The 14,479-nt window shown below is 52.8% G+C and overlaps 1 protein-coding gene across 2 annotated transcripts; it reads left to right on the forward strand.

The window, feature by feature from the left end:
• The first annotated feature begins 1,400 nt into the window (after window positions 1-1,400).
• Window positions 1,401-13,474, forward strand: DET1 (DET1 partner of COP1 E3 ubiquitin ligase). Of its 2 annotated transcripts, XM_054388208.1 has the most exons (5): window positions 1,401-1,494; window positions 1,630-2,483; window positions 6,914-7,104; window positions 9,101-9,292; window positions 13,285-13,474. In XM_054388208.1, the coding sequence occupies exons 1-5, from the start codon at window positions 1,401-1,403 to the stop codon at window positions 13,472-13,474; spliced, it is 1,521 nt and encodes a 506-aa protein (XP_054244183.1). The 2 variants fall into 2 exon arrangements, with proteins under 2 accessions (XP_054244183.1, XP_054244182.1); XM_054388207.1 differs by having other exon boundaries at window positions 1,401-2,483.
• Window positions 13,475-14,479: the final 1,005 nt, after the last annotated feature.

Genomic DNA, 14,479 nt, shown 5'->3' on the forward strand with positions numbered 1-14,479 from the left:
GCACCTCAGTATGCTGGCTGGCAGCAGGTTTGATGTCCCTTGGGGTGTCCCCAAGTGGGGACTCAGGGTGCATGGGATTCCTGGGGGTGGAAGGGTGCAGGAGGGTGCTGTAATGGGGTGGCCAGGGTGCAGGATAGATGCAGGGAGTTCTGGGGTAGTGTGCTGGATGGGTGAAGGGGAGCGAAAGGGTTCAGGGTGTGCCTGTGCTACAGGGATAGGGGGAAAGAATGGGTGCAGGAGGTGATTGGATAGGATGGATGTGGTGCCTGGGTTGCAGGATGAACAGAGTGGGTCCAGGCTGGGTGTAGAATGCGTGCAGCACGGGTGCAGGAGCTGCAGAACGGGTGAGGGATTCCAGAGAGCACGGGGAGGGTGCTGAGGGTGCAGGGAAGGGAGTACGCACGGGTGCAGGGGGTGGCCGGCGCGCCCCTCCCGCCGCCAGGGTGCGCAAGCTCCCCCCTGCTGCCCCTTTGGCCCGGCCCCGCCGCCTCGCTGGCCCAGCAGCCGGAAGCGGAAATGGGCCATGGGCCGTGCTCCCTCCCGTCGCGCCGCGTCGTCGTCGTGCGGTACGGCAAGATGGCGGCCGCCATAAAGTGAGCGGCGGCGGCACCCAACGCCGGGCCTGAGTGGTGAGCGCAGTTGTGGCCTCCTCCCGCCTCGCGCCTGGCCCCACCGTGTGCCCCCTTTCTCGGGTCCTCGCCTAGCTAGGGGGCCGCCGCAGCCCTCGGTTTTCCCCCGTGTGCTCTCCGGGAAAGAGGCAGAGAGTCTGGGGGCCATCGGTAGGCGGGCCCCCAGCTTTTCCTAGGCATCCTCTGGAGATCTGTGTGTCCCCACAACCCCGGGAACGTGAGGCTCTCTACGGCGCCCCTCAGCAGGCAGGCCCGTAGGCCTCACAGTACGCTCTCATGTGCCCCTCACCCTGCCTCCTCCATCCTTTCCAAGCAGCCCCCTGCCCCTTGCTGTCAGCGGGCAGGTCCGGATTGTCTCTGTCTCCCCTCTCTGGTGGCTGCGTCTCCCTACGTTCCCTTGGTGCTTACCTGTGTCTGCCACCCTCACCAGCTCCTTCCATCCTCTCCTACGTGTCCATCATCAGCAGACAAGCCTGCATATCCCAGCACCCCCTGGTACACCGGGATTGTCTCAGAGTTCCTCTTTTCCCTGGTACCTCCCACTGAGGTCTCTCCTGGTCTCCACCTCTCCTTCCACTGTCCTCCTGTGTCAGCTCCCCCTTTTCCAGAGGCATACCTGCACTTTTCAACTCCTTGGGTGCTGCGGGACCTTTCCCCACCTCCTCTGTGCCAACAGGTGCTCCCTACCCTGCGTTCTGCCCCTGGTGTAGTCGCAGGGCATGACAACATGCTGTTTCCCTAGCAGGGTGAAGATGAAGTAGAGCTCTGACCATGGACCATGATGTCCCTACGATCAGGCCCCGCCGCATCCAGAACCAGAATGTCATCCACCGCCTGGAGCGTCGCCGGATCAGCTCGGGCAAAGCTGGCACCCACTGGCACCAAGTCCGCGTCTTCCACCAGAACGTCTTCCCCAACTTCACTGTGGTCAACGTGGAGAAGCCGCCCTGCTTCTTGCGCAAGTTCTCCCCTGACGGCCGCTACTTCATCGCCTTCTCCTCCGACCAGACCTCTCTGGAGATCTACGAGTATCAAGGCTGCCAGGCAGCAGAAGACCTCCTGCAAGGCTACGAGGGAGAGATCCTGGCCAACGGCAACGACCAGAGATCGGTCAACATCCGGGGGCGGCTCTTTGAGCGCTTCTTCGTCCTGCTGCACATCACCAACGTGGCCTGCAACGGGGAGCACCTGAACCGGGAGTGCAGCCTGTTCACGGACGACTGCCGCTACGTGATCGTGGGCTCTGCTGCCTACCTGCCCGAGGAGCCTCACCCTCCCTTCTTCGAGGTCTACCGCAACAGTGAGTCCGTGACCCCCAACCCTCGCTCCCCCTTGGAGGACTATTCCTTGCACATCATCGACCTCCACACGGGCAGGCTTTGTGACACGCGGACTTTCAAGTGTGACAAAGTCATCCTGTCCCACAACCAGGGGCTCTATCTCTACAAGAACATCTTGGCCATCCTCTCGGTGCAGCAGCAGACCATCCATGTCTTCCAGGTGACGCCTGAGGGGACCTTCATCGACGTGCGGACCATCGGCCGCTTCTGCTACGAGGACGATCTCCTCACCCTGTCTGCTGTGTATCCCGAGGTGCAGCGGGACACCCAGACCGGGATGGCCAACCCCTACAAAGAGCCCTTCATCAACTCTTTGAAGCACAGGCTGCTGGTGTACCTGTGGAGAAGGGCTGAGCAGGACGGAAGTGCTATCGCGAAGAGAAGGTTCTTCCAGTACTTTGACCAGCTGCGGCAGCTCCGCATGTGGAAGATGCAGCTGCTGGATGAGAACCATCTGTTCATCAAGTACACCAGCGAGGATGTGGTCACTCTGCGGGTGACGGACCCGTCCCAGGTACTGCCTGCCTGCCTGCCTCCTTGGGCTGCTGCTTGCTTTGGGGCAGGCACAGTGCTGTGAGCTGCGTTTGTTAGTTGGGTCTGTGGATGTTGTTTGGGAGCCCCTGGACTTTAGTCTTTGTAGAATCACAGAATGGCTCAGGTTGGAAGGGATCTCAGAGATCATCTCCTCCAACCTCCCCATCATGGGCAGGGACACCTCTCAACTAGACTCAGCTGCTCAGGGCCTCATCCAGCCTGGCCTTGAACATCGTTGGGTGGGGAGCAGCCACAGCCTCCCTGGGCAGCCTCTTCCAGAGTCTCATTACCTTCCTAAGAACTTCTTCCTCATCTCCAGTCTCACCCTGCTCTGCCTCAGCTTCAAACCACTCCCCTTTGTCCTGTCTCTAGACACCCTCCTGAGAAGTCCCTCTGCAGCCTTCCTGTAGGATTCCTTCAGGATTGAAGGCAGCTGTTATTCCCTAGATGTTTGTTTTCCATGTGCATTGTTGTGGGAACATTTGGCACCTCTTGATACTCGATTATTCTCGATTTCATGGCTTCCTTCTCCACAGAAAACGAGAGGGAAATGATCTGATGTGGTTGTCCCATCCCCTTTCTCCAGGGATTGTTCTCTCTCCTGGTAGATACATTTAGAACCCTCTTGCTCTCCCACATCCCTGGCTAATTTTATTTTTGCTGATTCTTCAGATACTACACTTAGACTGTAGAGGTGGTCTCTCCCTTTTCTCCTCCACCTTCAAGCATGTCTTTCAGCTATAATAGCCTTCATTTTTCCCTAGGAGAATTGCCTTTTCTGGCCTGCCTACGTCCTTACTCTCACAAGCTTCATCTTGTTTATGATCTCTTGGAATTGGCGTAGCAGCTCTTGGATCTACTTAATGTGCCAACTGCTTCTCCTTTCAGTTTAGCACTAAAGAAGTCAGAGCAGATACAGCTCAGTCACTGCTGGGTCCTTCCTGCAGGCTGGTCATCTCCTCTCACTCCTGTGAGAGTGGTGGTCAGGTTTTGACCTCTGTGAAGCTGAGTTGGATGTTGTTTTTAACCTGTTCTCTTCCTTCAATCTGCATGGGGTTTATTCTTCAGAAAGTGTTCAGCAAGAATTTGTAATCAATCTCTGATGCAGTGTCAAGGTCTGATTTCTCCTTAGATGTTTTTTTTCCTTCCATACCTTTCTTTTCCTGTCTTTGCTAGATCCAGGACATAGGTCCTAGGAGAAACAGACAGCTGTTATTGTGTTGCCTTAGTCTAATGCTTCCTGGAAGATCACAGAATGGCTCAGGTTGGAAGGGACCTCAAAGATCATCTGCTTCAATGTCCCCACCATGGGCAGGGACATCTCTCAACTAGACTCAGCTGCTCAGGGCCTCATCCAACCTGGCCTTGAACATCTCCAGGAAGGAGGCAGCCACAACCTCCCTGGACAGCCTGTTCCAGAGCCTCACCACCCTCCTGCTGAAGAGCTTCTTACTCAGCTGCAGTCTAACCCTGCTCTCCCTCAGCTTCAAACCATTCCCCCTTGTTCTGTCTCTACACACCCTCATGAAAAGTCCCTCTGCAGCCTTCCTGTAGGATCCCTTCGGCTATTGGAAGACAGCTCTAAGGTCCCCCTGGAGTCTTCTCTTCTCCAGGCTGAACAACCCCAGCTCCCTCAGCCTGTCCTCATGGCTCATGATCCAAATCTTGGATCATCTTTGTGTCTTCCTCTGGACTCATTCCAGCAGCTCTGTGTCCTTCTCATGCTGGGGGCACCAGAACTGGAGGCAGGATTGGAGGTGGGGTCTCAGCAGAGCAGAGTCAAGGGGCAGAGTCCCCTCTCTTGCCCTGCTGCCCACACTCCTCTGGATGCAGCCCAGGATACAACAGAGGACTCTGGTTTCTTTTGTTTTTCTTCTCTGTGGTGTTTGTTTGGGGCAGTTGCTTTGGGAAGGAATAGGTCAGGCTTCACCTGATACATTTTACCCATTCATGGAAAAACTGAAGCTTTGTGGAAGTGGCCTGCAGCATTCTGCTGGTTGCTGATACCTGGAATGGTGTTCTGGAACCTGCTGTAAATGTGGTAGGCTTGGCTCTGCTCTCTGCTGCAGTTCCCAAGGCTTCTGTGCTGTTTTGCTGCAACCTGCTCTTGCTTCTCTTCACCTGAGGGTTAGTTTGAGGTGCAGATTGTGGATTGCTTGCAGTGTTCCTCAGGCAGTGTGTTTAGTGCTGCAGGATCAGCATCTCTTTGCTTAGCTCTTTCAGGAGGTCATTCCAGATGTGGAGCAGTCTCTGCAGACCTGCCTGAATACAGCCTTTGTGTTAGGGCTTGCTGATGATAACTTGGCTCAGCAAATATGTAAAGATCCTGGTTTGCTTTCATCTGTCAGAGAGGACTGAGGTTTCAGCCAGTTTCAGGCTCCTATCTTCCCTCTGGCTTCTCTGTCAAGAAGTTGAAGGAGGTCACTGTTCATACCTGGGGGTCTGAAGTGAATCCTATTGATGAGGAGGTTGGGGTTTGTTCTAGGCTGGTGGTGCTGGACCTGCCAGCTTTGCTGTGAGATTTCTGTGTCACTCAACTGCTGCCACCCATGCTGTGCTGATCTTTTGCTGGTGTTCCAGGTGCTGCAGTGAGGGTAGTTTCTCTGGTCAGGGACATCCTGTAGATGTCTGCATCTTAACCTGGCAAAGGAACGTTTTTATTTAAGGTTGGAGGACACTCCCTGCAACTGTCAAATGATGGAAACAGTTTCTCCTGCTGTCTCCTCTCATTTTTCTCTCTGTTCCAACCCTGTGTTTCAGAAGGGCTTCCCTTCCCTCAGGCAGCAGTCTAGTGAGTAACCTCATCTGCTGTGCTTCCTTTTGACGTGTGGGGGCTGGATTTGTGTTATCACAGTTTTATTTTGGGGCTGTAAACCAAACAATCCCTTGTGATGTTTGCAAGTGGGTGGGGTGGGCAGTGTGCCTGCCATCATCCCTGAGCATTGCCTGGGAGGGGAGGTGAAGCATTCAGAAAGTGCCTTTATTGACAGGAGATCCAAGCAGATGTGTGCATGCACCATGGGAACTGGTTACCTTTGGAGCAGAGGCAGGCTCTTGCTGTGGGGTGTTGATGTGTCACCCTTCCTGTTGCTGACAATAGCTGCCTGTGATGACCAGGGATTAAATTTGCCCTTTCTCGATGGGATGGCAGTGTTGTTGCCCTTTGATGTAGTTGTGCTGGCACAATGTCACCTTGTCCCTGAACTTCGTGCTCCTTCATGCCATGAAACACTGCCACTGCCAGTCACACAATGGCTCAGGTTGGGAGGGAGCTCAGAGATCATCTACTCCAACCTCCCTGCCAGAGTCAGGACACCACTCAACTAGACTCAGCTGCTCAAGGCCTCAGACAGCCTGGCCTTCAACACCCCCAGGCAGCAGGCAGCCACAACCTCCCTGGGCAGCCTGTTCCAGAGTCTTACTGCCCTTGTGCTGAAGAGCTTCTTCCTCAGCTCCAGTCTCACCCTGCTCTCCCTCAGCTTCAAACCATTCCCCCTTGTCCTGTCTCTAAACACCCTCATGAAAAGTCCCTCTGCAGCCTTCCTGGAGGATCCCTTCAGCTATTGGAAGGCAGCTCTAAGGTGCTCCTGGAAGCTGAACACCCCCAGCTCCCTCAGCCTGTCCTCACAGCAGAGGTGCTCCAGCCCTTGGATCATCTTTGTGGTCTCCTCTGGACTCACTCCAGCAGCTCTGTGTCCTTCTTATGCTGGGGATACCAGAACTGGAGGCAGGATTGGAGGTGGGGTCTCAGCAGAGCAGAGTCAAGGGGCAGAGTCCCCTCTCTTGCCCTGCTGGCCACACTCCTCTGAATGCAGCCCAGCACAGTCCCTGGGCCCTGTCTCATGAGAACACTGGAACTGAATGAAGGCATTAATGTCTCTGATTCCCATTTTTGTGCTAGCAGGATACCTGGAGGGCACAGTCTTTGTGAGCAGTAGTGTAGTGCACAGTAGACTGAAAAGACTCATCCCTGTGTGATGGAAATACTAAGAAGGGGAAGAAAATAATGTCACCACACAAAGGACAGAAATACTTTGTGGCCAGCTAGCACTGGATTTAAAATAATTTTGTCAGCAGGAAGAAGAATTAAATTTGTCACTTGCAGGAAGTGTTTTGGATTTGGTGAAGGGCAGAGAGGAAGAGAAAACAGAAATTTTGACATCCAGTTTGAGCTGAAAAATTGGAAGCCTATTAGGTTTGCTTCATAAATAATCACAGTTAAGAGGTGGATAATTTGGTTCACGTTGAGGCATTTGAATGGCAGAATGAATTAGTGTGAGGCTGTGAGATTCTCCTGTGCTGCAGAGACATGGGGAACAGGGGCTGTGGTGTCATGTGAGGAGAAGGAAGTGGGACAGCTTCCTCCTCTCTGCCCTCCTGGGTAACTGCTGCCTCTGCCTCTCTCCCCAGCCCTCCTTCTTCGTGGTGTACAACATGGTGACCACAGAGGTCATTGCTGTGTTTGAGAATACGTCTGATGAGCTGCTGGAGCTGTTTGAGAACTTCTGTGACCTCTTCAGGAACGCCACCCTGCACAGTGAGGCCGTCCAGTTCCCCTGCTCAGCTTCCAGCAACAACTTTGCCAGGCAGATCCAGCGCCGGTGAGCCCTTGGCAGCATGCTTTATACGTGTAGGCACCGTCTGCTGAAGGCTAGTATCACACACCCACTGCCACCCTGGCACAGCCACTGCCCTGTTCCTGCCTTCTACATGCTTCATCTTGCAGCCTCAGCCATCTGATTTCATATTCATAGAATGTCTCAGGCTGGAAGGGAGCTCAGAGATCATCTGCTCCAACCTCCCCACCGTGGGCAGGGACAACTCTCAACCAGACTCAGCTGCTCAAGGACTCATCCAACCTGGCCTGGAACACCCCCCCCAGGAAGGAGACATCCACAGGCTTCTTGGGCAGCCTTTTCCAGATTCTCAGCACCTTTGTACAGAAGAATTTCCTAAGCTCCAGTCTAACCCTGCTCACCCTCAGCTTTACACCATTCCTATTTGTCCTGTCTCTAGACACCCTCCTGAAAAGTCCCTCTGCAGCCTTCCTGTAGGATCCCTTCAGCTGTTGGGAGGCAGCTCTAAGGTTCCCTGGGAGACCTCTCTTCTCCAGGCTGAACACACCCAGCTCCCTCAGCCTGTCCTCATAGTATCTGTCTTGCAGCATGAAGGAACAAAGCTGTGGCAAGCAGGAAAAGAAATCTGGAGGGAAAGCTCTCCTTCAACAGGAGCTGGAGCTCTTCAAAGTGTGCCTGCCCAGCAGCTGTGGTCCCTGCAGATGGGATTAGTCAAGGTGTTAGTGCTGTCCAGTGGAATGTATTTTGCCAAGTGGCACCCCCTGAGTTTAGTGGATACCAGACTGTCTTCTGCAGTGTTTTCTCCACCACCTGTCAGAAACTTCTGGTTCTCATCAAGCTGTGCTAGGTAGGAAAAAGGGAAATTCATCAGCCTAGACCTATTGTAGAAGCTGAGCACAATATCAAAATAACCTGGATTTCTAGAATATGCTTTTAGCCAGTCAAATGTGATCTTAATGAGGCAGAGTGTTGTTCCTCTTGGAATACATTTTTAGGTGAGTCAGGTTATTTTGTTCTCCCAGGGACTTGTTTCACATCATCCAGAGTACTTGGCAAACACTTAGAGGCATGAAGCTCCTGTTGATTCTAGGTTGACATCACACAAGGAAGGGGAAGTTGGCTTTGTCTGTAACTTTCTAGAGCTGCCTGTCAGGAAATCCTTAATGCTTTGTGGGAGAGAGAATGAGAGAGCTGCAGACACCTGCAGAGCAGCTCCTGCCTTGTGTGGAAGTAGAGGGGAGAATCTTCTCATCCCTTTGCCCACAAGGGCCTGTGACAGGAGTGTTTGATTTCCATAGTAAAGTCTAATAAAGCATAATCCACAGAGCTTTTGGCTGAGTGCTTCTGGTCAAAGGGAACTGTTTTTACCCCCCCTTCATGTATGACAACCATCTGGCTGCTCTTGTACATGAAAAGCTCACATTTTCCTTAGAAAGAGGAATCCAGCCTGGCTTAATCTCTCCTCCAGGAAGAACTTTTCAGCTTGCTGTAGTTTCTGAAGAGCTTTAGGCTTCTTGTCAAGCTTCTTCCTGATCTAAGGTTTCTCCCTTTATGCATTTAAAACGTATTGGCCAGAGAGAAGGAGATTCTCAAGCTGACATTAGGCACTCAGCTGTTACTGGGAAACCCTCTGGCTTCTGCTTATGCTTTTTCCAGGCTTCGTGGTAAAGCTTGGCTTGACTGATTAGCTGCTAATCCACCTCTCCCTGTTTCTGATCCTCTTCATTTCCTGTACTGCTGAGCAGCTGGGGCCAGACCTTGTGGGTAGGCAGTGCTGTCCTCCTGTCAGTTTGAACTTCCAGAGCAGAAACAGTAATGATGAGGGAGGATAAAAAAAGGTCACCAGACCTGGTTGACGTTTGAATCGCCACGCTCCGTCGTCTCTGGAAACAAGCTGCTCCAGTTCCTATGCTGCTGCTGGGTTTCTTGGCTTAGCAGTTTGTTTCCTCCTCAGTTCCTTTCAGCTGTGCTCTTCACCTGTGGCCTTTGTGAGTAAAACCTGTTCCTTGCTTTGCTGCAGGTTCAAAGACACCATCGTGAATGCCAAATACGGAGGGCACACGGAGGCCGTGCGGAGGCTGCTGGGGCAGCTCCCAATCAGTGCCCAGTCCTACAGTGGCAGCCCCTACCTCGACCTCTCCCTCTTCAGCTATGATGACAAGTGGGTGTCAGTCATGGAGAGGCCCAAGACCTGTGGAGATCACCCTATAAGGTATGGAACGGGCTGGGAAGCTGGATGTTAGGAACAAGTTCTGCACCAGGAGGGTTGCAGAACGCTGGATGAGGTTGCCCGGGGAGATGGTTGAGGCCATATCCCTTGAGATACTCAAGAGTGAGGCTCAGCAAGGCTCTGGGCAACCTGATCTAGTTGAGGATGTCCCTGCTGACTGCAGAGGAGGTTGGATTAGATCACCTTTGGAGGTCCCTCCCAACCCAGACTGTTGTACATGCCCAGAGCAGTGTGAGAGTAACTCTGCATCACCTTGTACAAGCACATGTGCAGAAAGAGGAGCAGATTGAGGACTGGTCAGGAAATCCTTTCACCAGAGGGTTTGTTTCAGCAGTCCCACAAAGTTTGCCTCTCTCCTCAGAGTAACTGCTTTACCTTGTATGTGTAGGTGGGATCTTCAGGTCCTCTCCTTCAGCTGTCCTGGGGGAGGGATTGGGTTGTGAAGCCTGAGCCTCTTCTGTGTGAATGCTTTTGTTCCTCCTCCTCCTCTTGCTGCATGTATGTTGCAGAGTGATCCTGTTCTAGATGCCTGCTTTTCTGCTCCTTTGAGCCTGTGCATTGAGCTAGTTTGTCCTGTGAATAAAAGAGCAGCTGGCTGAGGTGTTGCTTGGAATGCTTGAGACATCGATTTTTAGCTATTTTCAGACTTCCCTTGTTTACAGCTCTCATCCTGGGAGCTGTACTCTGTGCTCCTTTCAGGGAGCTGCAGGAAATTTGTTGCTCTGGTAGGAATTTTAGGGCCAGTCCATGCCTCTTCTGTCCAGGTCTTTGGTGGCAGAAGGAATAAATCAGAGCTTGGGAATAAGGAGGTTTGCAATGCTTCTTGTAGAAACACCAGGACTGTTTATTTCTTTCTGTTGGCAGCCAGTAAGAGTGGTTAAAACCCCACCATCTCCAGGCTGAAAGGCTCTCAGAGAGGCTGGGTTCTCCAGGCAGAAGAAACCTTCCACTTAGAGTGCTGCAGAAGCAAACCTATGCTCTGGAAACAAAGAGAGCCTGCAATGCCTAAGTGCTTTGTTTAGTGACTACACACATGTTGGGGGCTCAGGCAGCCTAGGGAGACCGTTCTGGCCAGTTTCCCAACTTCTGTTTTCATCAGTGCACTCTCAAAAAGTGGTTTCATGTCTCCCCTGGCCCTGACTCAGGTGGCAGGGAAGCTCTGATTATTCCTGGGCACTCAATTCCCAAATTATGTATATTTAATTGAATTTTTCTGCCTGTATGATTTGGTTTGATCTCCAACTCCCATGTTATCTGCAGAGAAAAGCTTGCCCTTTCCCCCTTGCCATGCTTGACGTTGGGAAAACTTGCAGGGCAGCAGTTGTCTGCCAGCAGCCAACCTGCCTGTGGCTCCTGCAGACAAAAGGGAGCAAAACCGCAGTCGTTTGCTGCGGTTAAGTCTTTGTAGTAAACAAAGCCGAGTCCCACCTTCCCTCCTGCCCTGAGCAGCCCGGCAGCTCTGAGCCAGGGCTTTTAAAGCTCAAAAGCTGTGCAGAGTCAATTAGGACCTGAATAGTGCCTCTGAACAGTGGGAGCTCCTGGTTTTTTTTTTTTCCTTTTTTGGGGGGGGGAAGTCGAGGTGGGGGAAGTAAGCAGAAGATGAGGCGTTAACCTTCACCGTTCAGCAGCTGAAGCCGTGCTGCTGTGGTTCTCCCGTGCAAAGCAGAAGGATTAACGAAATAATGCTGCTGCTGGTGCTGCCTGTTGTGGTTAGAGGGCTTGGAAATGAGGAGCCACAGCGTTTGTAATCTAAGTCCTATTATTGGCTGGAATGCAGAACCCTTCTGAAGTTTCAAGGTGTCCCAATCTGTGTGAGGTAGGAAGACCTCGATGCCTTGGTTCCAGCACCTCTGTGCACGGTGTCCTTTTAACCTTTTGTGCCTTTCTGCAGCCCAGAAGGTTCAATCCTCAACTCTGGCTGCTTGACAGACCAGTGGTTGCTTGCTCTCAGGCAGAAAGGACTTCAGGTTCCCCAGCACCACCGTCTTCCAGTAGCTTTTCAGGAGGCTTGAAGAGATATTCCGTGGGTGAAATGATGGCACTTGTGAGGAAGAGGCTTTAACACAGCCTTACCTGTAGTAGGGGGTCTCTAAAATCCATCTAGATGGCTAATAAGGAGCCATTTAACCAAAAAAATTGGTCTGCAGATAACTCTTCCATTTTCATAGAGTTTGAATAGGCTGCTCTTGCTGTTTCTGTTGACATACAATTTTATATTGCAATGCCTAATTTATCCCCAGAGTGAGAGCCCATGGAAATGACCTCTGATTGCAGAGCACTTTTAAGAATACATTTAAAAATACCAAACTGAGCACATCTTGGAGATTACAGGGAGCTTCATCTTGAGGAGTAAATTATTGTGAATTGGGGGGAGAGAGAGAGAGAGAGAAGCAGACAAGGGACTGTGCTTTATTTAAAGAATGACCCTCTGCATACCCAGCCTTGTGTAGGAGGGAAAGGGCCTTTTGAAAAGCCAAATACCAAGATTGTGACTCTCTCCCTGGGTTCTTGTGTGCAATTTTCAGGCAGGGTTGGCTGGCACTCTGATTCAGAAGAAGGGAGAGGAGAGTGGCCCTCCAGGAAGAACATGAGGCTCTCAATAGGGCTGTGTTGTTAAAATGTGGAGTGTGTCTGCTCCTGAAGCAGCATTGCCTCTCTCTGTCATCACCCCTTCTGCCAGGCTAAGAGCTGAGTGCATCACTGTGCTGGAAGGTTGGGGGTGGGGGAAATTGTGCTCTGAGATTAAAAGCATTCTCCAAGTTAAAAACCAGAGGAAAATGCAAAATACCCACATGGACTAAGTGATGGTGGGGAAAGGAAACAGCTGGGAGCCAAAATGGCAATTTTGTGGCTGAAACTGAAAGAGCAGCTAAAATGGTCTGGGGAGCGAAGGCAGCCTTGGGCTGCGGGGGGCTTGAGTGAGAGCCCAGCTGCTTTGTGGAGGTTCCACATCCAGCAACCGTCACCAAACTCTTGGAGGGTGGGGTCACAGGACAGTGGTGTTACCTGGGCTTATGTTGGTTACACAAAGTGCAGAGAAGGTTCAAGAAGCAAAGAGCTTCCCAGACCTGCCTGTCTTTTCAGCACTGCCTGCCTCAGCCCCCTGGCAGTGTTTGTGTTGTGCTGGAGCTCTGTTCCAGAACTCACCTGTTTGGAGACACCAATGAGCTTCACCCACAGGGAGGTTTGGGGGTGACAGCAGAAGGGTAAGAAGTTTTCCTTTGCCTCTGCACGTGCTCTGACAAGCAGGTTGGAAAAGACCTCAGAGATCATCAAGTCCAAACCTAACACCTCCTGACAACTAGACCATGGCTCCAAGTGCCACATCCAGTCTTTTTTTTTTTTTAACACCTCCAGGGAGGGTGACTCCACCATCTCCCTGGGCAGCACATTCCATGGCCAATTACTCTTTCTGTGAAGAACTTTCTCCTCACCTTGAGCCTAAACTTCCCCTGCTGCAGCTTGAGATTGTGTCCTCTTGTTCTGGTGCTGGTTGCCTGGGAGAAGAGACCAACCCCCTCCTGGCTACAACCTCCCTTCAGGTAGTTGTAGACAGCAATGAGGTCTCCCCTGAGCCTCCTCTTCTCCAGGCTGAACACCCCCAGCTCCTTCAACCTCTTCTCCCAGGGCTGTGCTCAAACAGACCTCTCCCCAGCCTCGTTGCCCTTCTCTGGACACATTCAAGTGTCTCAATGTCCTTAAATTGAGGAGCCCAGAACTGGACACAGCACTCAAGGTGTGGTCTAACCAGTGCTGAGCACAGGGCAGGATGACTTTCCTGCTCCTGCTGGCCACACTATTGCTGATGCAGGCCAGGATGCCATTGGCCTTCTCGGCCACCTGGGCACACTGCTGGCTCGTGTTCAGCAGCTGCCAACCAGCACTACTCTCTGCTCAGGAGCTGTGGGAAGGCCTGTGCCTGTGCGGAGGGCAGCGGGTGGGCAGGGCCATCAGCAGGTCTGTGTTCCTCGCAGGTTCTACGCTCGCGACTCGGGGCTGCTGAAGTTCGAGATCCAGGCGGGGCTGCTGGGCCGCCCCATCAACCACACTGTGCGGCGCCTGGTGGCCTTCACCTTCCACCCCTTCGAGCCCTTCGCCATCTCGGTGCAGCGCACCAACGCCGAGTACGTGGTCAACTTCCACATGAGGCACAGCTGCACCTAGCGGGGGGATGCCTGCCCGGGCCCGGCTGCTCTCCTCGCCTCTGGGCCTCCGCCGCCACGCACCGAAGCCGCAGGCTGATGCCTTCCGGGGAACCGAACCCCTGCTCGGCTCAGGCACAGCCCTGACTTGGGAGCTCCTGGCAGCCAGCCCTCACACAGGGCCCTCAGCTGTGGAGAGCAGCTCTGCTGACCGTGGGTGTCTGAACGTTCCTTCTGACCCTCTTGGTACTGCGGTGGTCCCACTGTAGCAATCGCTGCTCTTGTTCCCTCTTCCTGTCTCTGAAGTGTAGCTGAGGCTCCTTTCCTGGTTTCCCAGAGGTTTGTCCTCTTTCTCTCCTGTTGTAGCTCTTAGGATGGCAAAGGTGGAGCTTTGCAAGATGATTGTGGAGCGCTCCTTCCTGTGCCTTGCTGAGACACACACAGCCTGTCGTTCAGGGAATGGATGGGAGCCATGGAGAGGGCTTAGAAATACAGCTACCCCTGTTTGTGTTAGCAGGGAACTGAAGTCCTGTTCTTATCTGCACAATCTGCTCATGTGGTTTTAGTATGCAGGAGGTCAGGAAAAAGAGGTGTGAGAAACACACTGCAGTGGAGAGACATGAGCTGTGCTCTTGACTCTATGCAAGTTGCTTAATCTTTGTGCCTTAGCATCTGGAAGAGCTCCTAAGTGGAAGGTGGTGTCTCAGAAAGCCAGGGCAGCTGGTGGTGTCTCCAGTGCACCAGGAGGTGGGCACAGAAGGAAGATGGGTGGCTGGGAAGGGTGCGTGGGGAGCACCAGCAGCTCCTTGCTGATGTTGGAAGGACTTTTCTGCAGCCTAGGGGTGAATCCTCATGGCCCATCTGGAAGCTCTGCTGCTGAGGGGAGGGAAACCCAGCTGCAGGCAGCCTCCTGCATGTTGAAAGTGTGAGTGTGGGGAATCAGTAGCATTTGGCTTTGCCCAGGAAGGAGGGAGGAGACCTGAATTCAGGTGCATTGCTGCAGCTTGGCAGTTAGGAGCTGAGCTGG

Source organism: Indicator indicator, chromosome 16 (assembly GCF_027791375.1).
Source record: "Indicator indicator isolate 239-I01 chromosome 16, UM_Iind_1.1, whole genome shotgun sequence".
In the NCBI taxonomy this organism is placed as follows: domain Eukaryota; kingdom Metazoa; phylum Chordata; class Aves; order Piciformes; family Indicatoridae; genus Indicator; species Indicator indicator.